Source organism: Triticum urartu, chromosome 5A (genome assembly GCF_056163025.1).
Source record: "Triticum urartu cultivar PI428250 chromosome 5A, HENAU_Tu73, whole genome shotgun sequence".
NCBI classification, from domain to species: domain Eukaryota; kingdom Viridiplantae; phylum Streptophyta; class Magnoliopsida; order Poales; family Poaceae; genus Triticum; species Triticum urartu.
The window spans coordinates 684,421,272-684,434,123 of record NC_141877.1 but is presented as its reverse complement, the minus strand read 5'-3'; the positions used below and the strand labels follow the sequence as shown (position 1 = coordinate 684,434,123).

Here is a 12,852-nt window from a genome sequence, read left to right as displayed (position 1 = left end):
TCGATCTCAAGCAAACGACGGCGGCGGGGAAAAATTGTGGCTCTGAATACCAAATTGTCACGACCCGATCCGAAGGAATTGGGATGAGGGAAGGGGATCGGGAGGAGGAAGAGCGAGCGGGTTAGGTGAGAGCGAGAGAGAGAAAGGTGAGGAGAAAGTAGCTCAATTCTTTTCTTCGATACCCTCTCCGTCCAGTCGTTCGGTTACAAATAGGCCACGGCTGGCTACACACACACGCCAACACTTGGCTTAGCACCCACGCAACACTTGGCAGTGGCCCCACTCTCCATTCCTCTCGATGACTTGGTCGTTGCAAGTGTTGAACGCGCTTGCACTGGTTAGTCCGCTGCAGACTGAGCTGCAGGCGTGACAAGTAGCTATCGGGCAGGCATGACTTGATATCTCCGCCGAAGCTCCGTGCAATGCAAAGTCGCTCCACCTCCTGCCTCTGTCATCATGCGCTGCTCCACAAATGATACTCCCAAGAGAGAAACGACACCGCAGTGCCGCCATCGTCCGATCTGGAAGACCCAATCCTAGGGTTTCCCCTGGAGCAACACCAGTGGGTCGACAGTAGTTACATGATGATGCCTTCATCAATGTAATGGCGCAGAACGCCGCCATCGCCCGTCGTCGGCTCAGTTTTCATCGACAACTATGTCTCCCCGACTCGCAACCGGGACTAGATAACCGATCTCGAGGTCCGACCACCCAGCCTCAGGCCGACCACCTCCGACGGAGGAGATGACCACCACCGCCGGCTGCACCAGCCAGATCAGATCTGGCTAAAGGCACTGCCGACCTGTCCACCAGGCCCTCCACACCACCGCTGCTGATATGAGGCTAGATGGCATGCCGCAGGAGCATAGCCGGCCGCCATCGCCCGAACAGGGCCAGCCGCCATGCCCGCAGACCACGCCGCCACTCCCGCACCACTCCTAAGACACGGAGAGAGGGAGTCCCCCACCACTGTCGTCGGCCCCCGGGCTTAGCCCAGCGACGACAGAGGAAGGGGGGAGGGAGTTTGCACCCCCGACAGCTAGGGTTTGGGCGCCACCCTAGTCGCCCTAGCGGGGGTTGCATTATTTTCCTATGTGCCCTAGTCTTTGTTTATGCTTTGGATTAGAGCAATTGACTTCTATTCTTTATGAATTCTTAGAGCATCTCCAGCCGTTGGCCCCCCAGGGGGCTTGTAAACTCGCCGCCTGGGGGCGAACCGGCGACAAAGTCGGCTTCGTGGCGATTGGGTTCCCAGCCGCCGCCCCCAGGTCGTCACCAGGCGCCGATATGGGCCCAATTTTGGTGCAAGTTTGCCCGCTTTTCAGCCCACTTTCGACGCAAAATCGGCCCGCTTTCGGCGCAAATCGGCCCATATTCGTCGTGCTTCGGCGCAAATTCAACATAAGTTATTTTTAACACATAGTTCATCAAAGAAAATCAATAGAAATCAAATAGTTCAAGAACAAATAGTTCAACACAAATTATATAGTTCAACAAATAAAAACTCACCATCACACGTCGAGCTAGGCGTTGCCCTTGAGCCTCCATAGGTGCTCCACCAGATCCTGCTGCAGTTGTTGATGCACCTGTGGGTCTCCGATCTCCTGACACATATTGAGAAAGGCAGTCCAGGTTGCCAGTAGCTGGTGATCAACTTTGGCAAGAGGACCCTGCCTGTAATATGGTTCAGTGTCAAACACTGGCTCTTCCTGCTCGCTCTCAATGATCATGTTGTGCAAGATGACACAACAAGTCATGATCTCCCATATTTGATCTTTCGACCAAGTCTGAGCGGGGTACCGGACAACAGCAAATCGAGATTGGAGCACACCAAATGCCCGCTCGACATCCTTCCTGCAAGCCTCCCGAACCTTCGCAAAGTGGGAGTTCTTGCCTCCTGGCACAGGGTTTGAGATAGTCTTCACAAATGTAGACCATCTCGGATAGATGCCATCTGCTAGGTAGTATCTCTTGTTGTAGTGTCGCCCATTGACCTCGAAGTTCATCGGAGGTGAATGACCTTCAACAATCTTGGCAAAGACAGAGGAGCACTGCAGCACGTTGATGTCATTGTGAGTTCCTGGCATACCAAAGAAGGAGTGATAAATTCAGAGGTCTTGTGTGGCCACTGCCTCAAGTACCACACTGCACCCTCCTTTGGCGCCTTTGTACATCCCCTGCCAAGCAAACAGACAGTTTTCCCATGCCCAATGCATGCAGTCGATGCTTCCAAGTATCTCAGGAAATCCTCTTGTTGCATTCTATGCTAGGATCCGAGCAGTGTCTTCAGCATTAGGTGATCGCAAGTATAGCGGTCCCAACACTGCCACCACAGCTCTGCAGAACTTGTAGAAACACTCAATGGTCGTGGACTCGTCCATGCGCCCATAGTCGTTGAGTGAATCAACCGGAGCTCTGTATGCAAGCATCCTCATAACTGTCGTGCACTTCTGGATTGATGTGAATCCAAGTTTGCCGGTGCAATCCTTCTTGCACTTGAAGTAGCTATCGAACTCCCAGATGGAATTCACAATCCTGAGGAAAAACTTTTGGCTCATCCGATAATGGCGCCGAAATACTGTGTCGCCGTGCAGTGGAGCGTCGACGAAGTAGTCGGAGTAGAGCATGCAATAGCCTTCCAGTCGATGCCGGTTCTTTGCTTTCAGCCGCCCCGGCACCGAGCCACCTCGCCGCGGCTTTGCATTGCTCGCGAGCAGGCCGGCCAGGGCGGCGAGGACCATGAGATGCTCTTCGTCCTGGACGGAGGCATCGGCTTCCTCCTCCAGCAGTGCCGCGAGCGTTCCTTGTCGTTGGAGTCCATCGCTGAGCAGACAAACCGCCGAACACCTAGCGGGCGTGGTGGGCGCACCGGTATCCCGCCCTGTGCGGCCGGAGCGGCGGAAAACTCGCCCAGGAGGTGGTGGAAAGGTTGCCGCGGAGAACCCATTTTTCTTTTCCGGCGGGGGAATGGCCTAGATAGCGGTGGAGGGCGGTGGTCGCCGCCGGGAACGGTAAGGTGGCGGGAGGACCCGGGGGGAGGAGGGCGGATCTGGACGTTTGTCTTGATTTTTCGCCTGATAGTGTGGCCCGGGCGTATTTTTCCCTTCCGCCGGAGCCCCCGAGTGTCCCCAGTGCGCTAGGTTCGGCTTGGGATCGCCGGGCCCAAAAACGGGCCGAGCCGGCAGATTTCGGCGTCCTGGACGCGACTGGGGTTTTTTTTCGGCGCCGGTGCGAAAAAAGTCGTTTCTGGGGGGCTTGTTAGGGGCGCGGCTAGAGATGCTCTTATTCTTGTACCTTCGACTGACGAGAAGAGGAGGTCGCCAAGGGCCAAGATCTGATGGCCCCAACCCATGCTTCCTTTGCCCAGACCAGGTGTGAGCTGCCATGTACTTACGTGACTGCTGTTGATACAGAGAGGTAGGCAGGTATGAGAGGAGAAATGTGTGGTCATGAAGATGAACCATGTGTCCGTTTCGATAGGCAACTATAGCGATTCGGTGGATGTACTAGATAGAAAAGAGCGACCATAACACACATCAAGCGACTATATTCTAACTAGCTAAATGCGCGTGCGTTGCCACGGATCAACAAAATTAGAAAACTATGACGACATACTACCATCACATGAAATATGTAAATGTGTGTGTGCATCCGGTTTCTTTTCTCCTATCCAAGCGTCTCATTGCCAGTCTAACAAAAAAAAATCAGCTTCCCACGCAAATGGGGCCTTTATTAGTGACGCAACGGGAGCGGACATCAACCTTCAGGAAGTACTCGTCATGCTCACCAGATGCCAGCTCACCGCAAAAGTAATTCTGCACACATGAAGACTTAAATGGCAAAAATCAATGTCTTAAAAAAATTAAAAGAAGCTACCCATATAAAAGTGTAAAAAGGTATATAAGTGGGGGCAAATTTGTGGAATAGCTCTGATGATGCACAAAAGGCAGTACACTACCAGAATAAATTAGTCTATGTGGCACTTTGATTATCATAGAAGTTTACATGCTCTTAATGTACCCTTCGAGAGCATAATCAAGTCCCAAGAAAAATAAAATTATTATCAGCATAAGCAACATACAAGATGTCTAGAAAGCAAATAGCAATGGTCATTTTGACAGGAATCAAAATATGATACATTATTTAGGAAAAAGAGTTATAAATTTAATGTGCAGGCAACATGCACTTGTCATGCCCGCAGCAGGAACCATTTGAAAAAGAAAGTAATACTTGTCTTGGACACAAACCGAAACCTACATGCAGCTGAAATCATGCATCAAATTAACCTGCACGTACAAAATACATCTATTCTCAGAATCATATCATGATTGAAAATTTTCGAATTTGGTAGTCTGCAGATCAATATAACAAGCAACAATTTGAGGGTTGGGAGACATTCCTAATATGATTCACTTTTTACAATGTAGTTTCATCATCATCGAAAAATTCCCAATTTGGTAGTCTGCATATCAACATAACAAGCAACAATTTTCCACTTTCTATAACGCAGTTCATCTAGAAGATGACAGAGGGGACATGGGTTTGACACTTAATGATTATCTGCACATTTTGAATGATACCTTTTAGACCTTGTGATAAAAAAAGATATTGAAATATTGGCAAAGATTCAAAATCAGTCAAGAGATTATTTAATTAGCACCATGATTCTACAACAAAGTGATCAAATTTGAGTACGTCTGCCTTGACTCGAGCACCTCCATTGTCATCTGATTATTCAATGACGGACTGAATCCGACACAAGACACACAGTCATATGAAAATAATAACCCCTAAATTCAGAATAACACAACAACACCCATCAGGAATCCAGAGATAAGCTCCTCTCCCAGCTCCTCAGCGATTTGGCATTCCTGGCCGTTGGATCTGGCTGCTTGATGAGTTTTGGGCCGTTGGATCGAGAGGTGGGAGGATCTGGGCCGTCGGATCTGGATGAAACACTGCTGGAATGAATAGTAATGGCAGCAAAATGTAAATAATGTGCCCCCACCGGGGTATTTTGGTCATTCTGCGTACAGGGGTATAAAAAGGGGGCGCTGCCGTGGGTGACCTAGCCGTCTCCTCCCCCCGCACTCGTCGCCGCCTCCTCTCCTCCCCCGCGCCCGCTCATCCCGCCTCGCCGCCGCCTTCTCTCCTCCCCCGCGCCCCGCTGCTCCCTCCTCGCCCCCGCCTCCTCTCCTCCCCTGCGCCCTGCTCCTCCCGCCTCGCCGCCGCCTCCTCTCCCCTCCCTGCCCCGCCGCCGCCCGGCTTCCTCCCCTCACGGCCTCCTCCTTCCACCCCTCATCTGGCGCCTCCCAAACCCTAATACCCGGCCCCGGCTCCGTCTCCCACGGGAGGGAAGGAGGAATGGCGAGGCGAGGCAAAGGCGGTGGCGTATGGGACGCGGCGTGGGCGGTCGGCCTCCTCCTCCCCTACTCCCTCGCCGATGCCGACGAGGACCGTCATGGCCGGTGGACTGTTGGTCGTCGATCCGGTGCCTCGGCCTCCTGCAGCTTCTCCGACCACCGCTCCTGACAAGGACCCGACCGAGGTGTGCCCTCCTCTCCTCTCCTCTCATTCCCCTGCGCAACTGGAAGTGCTTGTGTGCAAATCAAGTCAATCTTGCTCTTGTTCAATAACCATGGAGGTAATTAAAATAGCCAGATCTTTTCTTATAGTCCTGGAAGTTTTGTTAGTGCCATGCAACTGCATACACAGATGTGATATATCAGTTAAATGGTTTCCATATAGTGAACTTCATTGTTTGGCTAATGGTTATTTTAACTTAAATGACCTGGTAATTGATGCACATCTGTTTTCACCCTTCATCTTAAAAAATTGTTGCATGCTCGTGTTTTGTGCTTACATGTAAGGTTCATGTGCCTGGTATTCTTTCAGGTTATTGTCAGCTGATAGATAGGAATTTAGAGGAAGCAACTTATAAATGGGGGGGCAATGATGTTACTGTTTCTTTTCCTTTTATTAGTGTGCATGCCAGGGCTGACTGCCTTGTGCGTATCATGGTGAGGAGTAGCAGCAGTACGTCGGCTCAGTCCCAATGGCAATGTTGTTTGTTATTTTGTATTATTCAACCACATATGTATGTCTCTTTCTCATGGCCATGGTAACTTGAAAATCTACAGTGCCATATTTGCTCGCTCTGCCGAGCACCGTGGAGGAGGCAAGGGGCCGTTAGGGAGTAAATCAAACATCTGATGAGTGCCGCATGCCCGCATTCGATGTCGGAGAGGTCAGATCACTGAATTTTTGTGGTGCCACAAAAATTGTTTTATTTTCCACAATCGCAACTCCAGCTCTTCTCATTGCACATATGATGCTCACTTTCACAGATATATTAGGGGGGAAATCGATCTCGAAAATGATATAAGAGGCATGTTATGATTTAAGGGTGTTTTCCACTCCTCGGCGCCGTGCTGGAGCTGCTCGATGCGCTGACCAAGTACGCCGACCCCTTCCTACGGCCTCCTCTCCCAAGGTCGCGGCACCCGGCGCCGTCCAGATCCCAGAGGAGTACGTGGATGATGTCGAAGCGGTGGACGTCACTCAGGTGCGCTGTCTACTCCCATCCTGGTTGTGTTTCCTGCTCCGTCAGAGTGGTATGGGAGGCCACTGAAGCCATTAAGATTTTGTATTATGGTTTAGGGGAAGTGGGGGTTTAATTTTAGAACAATTTTATGTTGTTGTATACTGATGTTTCTCTGCTGTGTGTCTATGCCCTATAGCTGTTGTGTGCTCTGCTTGGGCAGTTTTGTGCATGGGAAATTCATAGACTGATTATGTATGCTATGTGGTGTGTTGATACTGCTCAGGATCCAGTCATGTCTAGAGTCCTGACTTTGGTTTTCTCACATGCCTTCGTTTCACATTATCTTGTGTAAGCACATCCATGCAAAAGGTTGTGTGGGTCTCTTTTTTTATGATATTGTACAGAACATCATATTAACTTCTATGATACTATACTCAAGTGCTAATCATGTGAGTGGATATATAGTTGTTTTAAGCATCAGTGAGTATTATTTGTCCCATAATTCTGCACATAATTTTCTGTCTATATGGTAGGTTTTTCTGAATGTTTGCCATTTTATTCTAATATAATCTCTTACTTAGGTTGGTGCTGTACGGCTTGGTTGAGATCAAATTCAACGGAGATGGCGGTTGTCAGGCCTATGGGATTCGATTTTCTGTTTACTTTTTGAGAATGGCATGTTTGGTATCCAGTACAAAACTTACTCTGCAAGTACTAACCTCTTTCCAAATTTGGTTCCTTCTTACAGTAACTATAAAAATGATTTTAATTGCTAGATATATACATCAACAGAACTGGTTCTATCTCTTTTTAATGTTGTTACTGGAGAAGATGAAAAAGAAACCTTGTCAGATCCTTTGTTCTCACATTAATGTATTTTTATTCACAGCTTGGATCTCATTGGCTCATCATGAGATATATACTGGATATGTCCCTATGGATTACAGAGAATGTCTTAAGAAGATGCCAATGTCAGTGCCTGCTCCTTTTCTACTATTTATTTATCAGTAAATATTTATTAATTAGAGTGGAAGGATGAACTCTTCTAACTTTTGTATGCTTATTACTGAACAAACTAGGAATGGAGAGTGGGGTTATCATGTTATGCTGCAGGCTGCCGTGGACTTGGTAAGCATGATTCTTCCTCACCTTGTTATAGTACCAATCTGTCGCACCTGTGTGTACATCCTCAGGGTGTCTATGTGGTGCATATAGTACACGATTGACAATAGTAATTTAGTTTTGACTTCGGTCATATCAGAATAGTTTTATGAATGAACTATTGCTGGTAAGCTCCTCTTGCTCTTCTATTGCCTAGCTTTATTTAGTTTCCAGCATCAAGGAATAGTGCATTCTAAAATAAGAAAACTGAGACTCTGATAACTTTGTTGAAGTGCTTTCAGATCCATCTTAATTTCTTTAAAGGAGTACCCACTGCCTTTTCAAAATTGTATAGTGTTTTCATTGAATACTCATGCCCTTTAAAAGTTTAAATTCAGTTTGTCTTACAAGCTCACCATGTTCCTTTTAACAAAATTAATGCAATGATTTGCTATGTCTGACAAAGGCTGGTCAATCGGGCATCGGCTGAAACCAGTCAATTTTTTGGCTCTTACTCATATAGTTATTCATATGAAGTTATTCAGATATGTTTGGCATGGTCCAGAGGTGATTATACGACCTATTCCATTTGCTTTTCCTGTAGGCCATGGAAGTTAGTGGGGGGTTTGGCTCTTACTTATATAGTTATTAATATGAAATTAAATATGGGATGGTTGGGATTCACGTATGGGTGAGGAGGGTGCCCGATTGGTTCAGAACCCTAGCTGGTTCTCATATTTATGTTTGAGGAATCCTTCGATTGAGAATTTGCAATGGTTACTGGTTAGGTTCACGACATGGGAACGTTAACAGTGTGTTCTCTGCCGAGATGTTAATTGAACTTCAAAAGAAATCAGTTGGTTGTTTGTCTAAAATTATATCAAACCTGAGAACTTGGGGTTGCTTAGAGTTAGATATGTTGTAAAAGGTTATCGTGCTGCTATACTACTGATGAGTCACAAATGGTCGATAAATATTTTCATGGATTTATTTTCGATTGCACAGGGTGGTGCCGGGTGCGTGGCTGTTGTTCCTTCGGATTGGCCGGCCTACCTCGTGGGTGTCCATCTCAGGTGCTCTTCTTCGCCGTCTACTCGATGCACTGCATGCCCTGCAGCCAACACTCTTTTCATCTTTTTAGGAGTCATGATGTGTTATTTCCTTTGAAATGGATGATTTGTTTATATGTGTTTCATAATCTGCTTTGAATTGTACGACTGACTGCTTACTAGCGTGGATTATACATGTTTGATTCTCTGCTTTCAACTCTACAGGTGTTGTGGCGACCGCGACGGCGGCGGGTCTGCACGTGTTCGTGGTGCCGAGGGGGAGGGAGCCCTTGCCGCCGCCGCCACCTCTACGTGGTACCTCTTCGACAATGAGGCGGCACCGGTCGCGTCCTGGGCCACCCTGCCCAACAGGGAGCTGTTGTGCTGCCTGCTGCAGCTGGACGTCGGGAGGTGCGCCTGCGTCGTCGTCTGGGAGAAGGCCACTGGTGCAAGAGGGGTGGCGCTCTATACCAACGTGAGCTAATCCCCCCATCCTCCCTCCTTCCTTCCTCGCCTTCAAAATTCCTAATCCAGGGGAGAGTAGTGTGATTGGTTGCTGATAGTAGTGCCAAATCTGTCATGACTTCTTACTTCAGGATCGGAAGTAGAGTACATCAGGCTCCTTAGAAACGGTTCAGGGCAGTGGGTTAAGTGTGCCAATTATGATTTGTCTTGATGTAGGCTGCTGGTAGTCAGTTACACAGATAACTTAATAGCTACTATTATCTAAAGTTGCACTGTTATCAAAGGTGTAAAATCCCAACCCTGAAACCTGTTACTGCACTCAATTTTTGTACATGGTTTCTTAATCCTGGTTCGGGTCAATTCATTGATTCAGGCAGATCATGGAGACTGGTTCTCATATTTTTTGTTTGCAGAATCCATTGATTGAGAATTTGCTATGCCTGCTGGTTAGGTAATTGGTCTCTGTGTTGTGCGGACATCGATAAGGCGAAGTAACTAATTTTTGTTGTGATATTATATGTATATAAATGTTCTGTACGTGCATGTTCCCACAGCGAGCTCGGACATGTTTTTGCGCTCCTGATTTTTATGTGGTATATTATGTGTACATGTGCACGTTGCTTCTCCTTTGATGATGCACTCACTCTGGCTTCTATTTTCAGAACCATTTCTCTTGCCAGTCCTTCAAAGTCCCTTGAGTTAGCGGATTCTCGCCCTTTGGGTTTGCTTAGCCATACTATGAAGATGCTCTGTTCAACTTGGCCTTTGTGTGATGAACATCAAATCATTGATGCATTTGTATCTCCTTTGGCTGGATACAGAGTTCCATATTCCGAGAAGAAGGGCTTAAATGATGTATGTGAATAATTGAAGGGCAGCATTAATAGGTAACCTGCAATTATTGTATTTTTAGGCAAGATAGGATATTTATTCTTAATGCCTACAAATTGCTGGTACCACATGGATCATATTTATTTCTAATACAATGTTATTTCGTGTAGGCCTTTTCTATTTGGTCATTTGATTGCACCAAAGATTTACTATTTTCCACTGCTTTAAGGATACAACCAATGCGGCAATTTGATTGCACCAAAGATTTATTATTTTCCACTGCTTTAAGGATACAACCAACGAGGCAACTTCTGAAGGTAAAAAGTTGTATGTGTTTTTCATGTAGTGAGTGCTTTGCTCTATTTTCTTCCTTCACATTGGTTGAAACTTCTCTACTGCTGAGAAACTTATCGTTTAATTGCCGAGGTAGAATCTCTATTATTATGTATATTCTTACTAAAATAAACTCATGAGAATATTAAGTAATGTCCATGCTATTTGACAATCAACTATGAACTTGAATAATGCTCTACCATCTGTGGTATTTTTTTTCCTGATGTGTATGAATTTAGTGATTATGTAGGTTTGTCGTTGAGATTTTACTTTCAAGATGGTTCCATTTGGATATATGAATTAACAAGAGATTACGATTAGTGCAGACCAGTTGGTCAAAATATAAAGCTTGAGTTCCTTTCAGTTTACTTAGTGTATATATTCTTGCCACATTCGTAACTATCAATTGCAACATTAATACTGTTAATTGGATGATCAATATTGGATAGGAAAAGAGTTTGTATGAACTGAAATAGGAAACAAGCCTTTAGCGCAAAATGTGTTTGCTCAACTAATTTAAGCTCAAAGTCTCTCTGTTTTACTATGTATCCAATGACTTCTTTCTTATATCATTGGCATGATCTTGGAGATTCAGTTGAGTTAAAAAGAATCATGACATATGATATTTTCCAACTTACCTCTGGACTAGAAATTATGTCGCACACATGTTCACTTTTATCTTGCAGTTTGCTTCAGCCATGTTTTACGCATATTTCCTTTCACACCCCTATCATACATGGGTTCTCACACATGTTCACTTTGATCTTGAAGTTTGCTTCAGCCATGGGTAAGTAGAAGACTCACAACAAACCGCGTTACCGTCCATGACCCAACGACAGAATACTTCGAGCTCAGGTGAGCAGTTGCTAGCCCTGCATTTCAAGCCTAGGAACCGAGTTTGTGTCTACTTCTACGATTAGTTGCTTGTGCTTCATGGTATCTAGGGGAAACACAAAATGATGCCTTGCTGGTTGCCTGAGCAAGGCCTTTTGGGACTAATCTCTCTCTCTCTCTCTCTCTCTCTCTCTCTCTCTCTCTCTCTCTCTCTCTCTCTCTCTCTCTCTAACGATAATCAAAGCAAGATTCATGCATACTCCCCTAAATGATATCAAAGAGCAGACAACTGTAGGTCTGGTTATTAGTTGAAGTATAGTAGCTGCTAGCTATTGTATATGCAACACAACATTGAATTATCCAATAGAAGTTAGGTTCATGTTCAGACTGTTTTAGATGGCTGATTGTAACATATGCAAACCCCTGATGTATATATGGAAGTGTTTGTTCATTAGTACGACAGCATGTGTACATATGTGGTTCTGTATATTTCATTTTCCTCGTGTGGAGTATAATTGTATAGATGTGGTTTTGTATATTTCTTTTTTTTCATGGAGAAAACCACATACTGCCGGAAATTATTTATTATATTCTTACTTTAGATTTTCTTTTATTGCGGTGTAGGAGGAGGAGCTGGACATGGATGGATGGGGAAGAAGGAGCTGGACATGGATGGCGCCAAAGCGGCCAGACCCGAGATCGCCTACCTCTGCTGTACGAGGACCACGACGTCACCTCCTGTGTGCATCTTGAAGAGAACCCCTTCGAGCCCCATGGTCGGTACCCCCAATTAGCCTTGTGCTTCTTTGATTATTAATTAGAGGGACAAGATTGATGGATTCCGTAGTTTGTTTGTGTATGTAAGTGTGTCTAGCTGAAGGTTTTACCTTTGTTTGTTTGTGTATGCACCACATGTACCTGAGTATGCCCATAAAACAAAACAGATGTGAGCAACATTGCTGACCTCTCTCTTTCTCTTTCTCCTCATCTTCCCTGTCCTGCCACAATAGTTGGGGCTGCAGTGGCAATTTCTAATTGCAAGAAGGTAACCTGAAATAGGTTAAGAGACAAATGATCTAATTAAATATTGACTGTAATATAATCACATTGCAAATATCCTATATATCTGCAGCCATGACGACATCTTTCAAATTCTAAAGTTTTATCCCGATGAACTGTCCGGTGCTTAGTTCGGTTAAAAAGATCATGCAATGTTGTCGTTCTCTCAAAGCATTTGCTCAGTTCAGTGAGTGGGCTTATTATGGGTTATATTTTGTGGGTGGCAGGGTGTTTGCTGTGGTTCCTATGCTCGGAGGAGTCGAACTCGAACTTGATGTGCCTGAAAGCGCTGAGTATGAGGAGGTTTTTTGGGCTCAAGACGGTGTAGATTCTTGCTCACTTTACGAGAAGGCCGCTTTCCAAGCTATTTGCTTTTACAGAGTTTGTATGGGCTTGTGATGTTGGACTATAATTATGAGTGTATATCGATTTACAGGTAGCTTGCTCGCTCTGCAGTTTTTTTAGCTTTTTAGCTGTGACGTTGGCTTGGCCTGCAGTGCCTGTTGGTGTTGATGGCCCTGCCACTCTGATTGACCCTGATGTCCTTCTGCAGCGACATACTATTATTAGCAATCATCTAAATACTCTACAGTCCCAATAATAAATGACCCGGTCTATCAAATATGCACTAATTTC

The 12,852-nt window shown here is 45.8% G+C and overlaps 1 protein-coding gene across 1 annotated transcript; it reads left to right on the top strand.

Annotated features, from left to right (window-relative positions):
- Positions 1-2,564: 2,564 nt before the first annotated feature.
- On the top strand, positions 2,565-12,852 carry LOC147974165 (uncharacterized). The gene is made up of 12 exons (XM_087524935.1): positions 2,565-2,809; positions 5,073-5,443; positions 6,418-6,565; positions 7,126-7,515; positions 7,624-7,672; positions 8,651-8,718; positions 8,920-9,169; positions 9,822-10,046; positions 10,161-10,307; positions 11,095-11,178; positions 11,782-11,933; positions 12,444-12,852. Exons 1-8 carry the CDS (start codon positions 2,565-2,567, stop codon positions 9,855-9,857), a joined length of 1,557 nt encoding a protein of 518 aa, XP_087381061.1. The 3' UTR covers positions 9,858-10,046; positions 10,161-10,307; positions 11,095-11,178; positions 11,782-11,933; positions 12,444-12,852.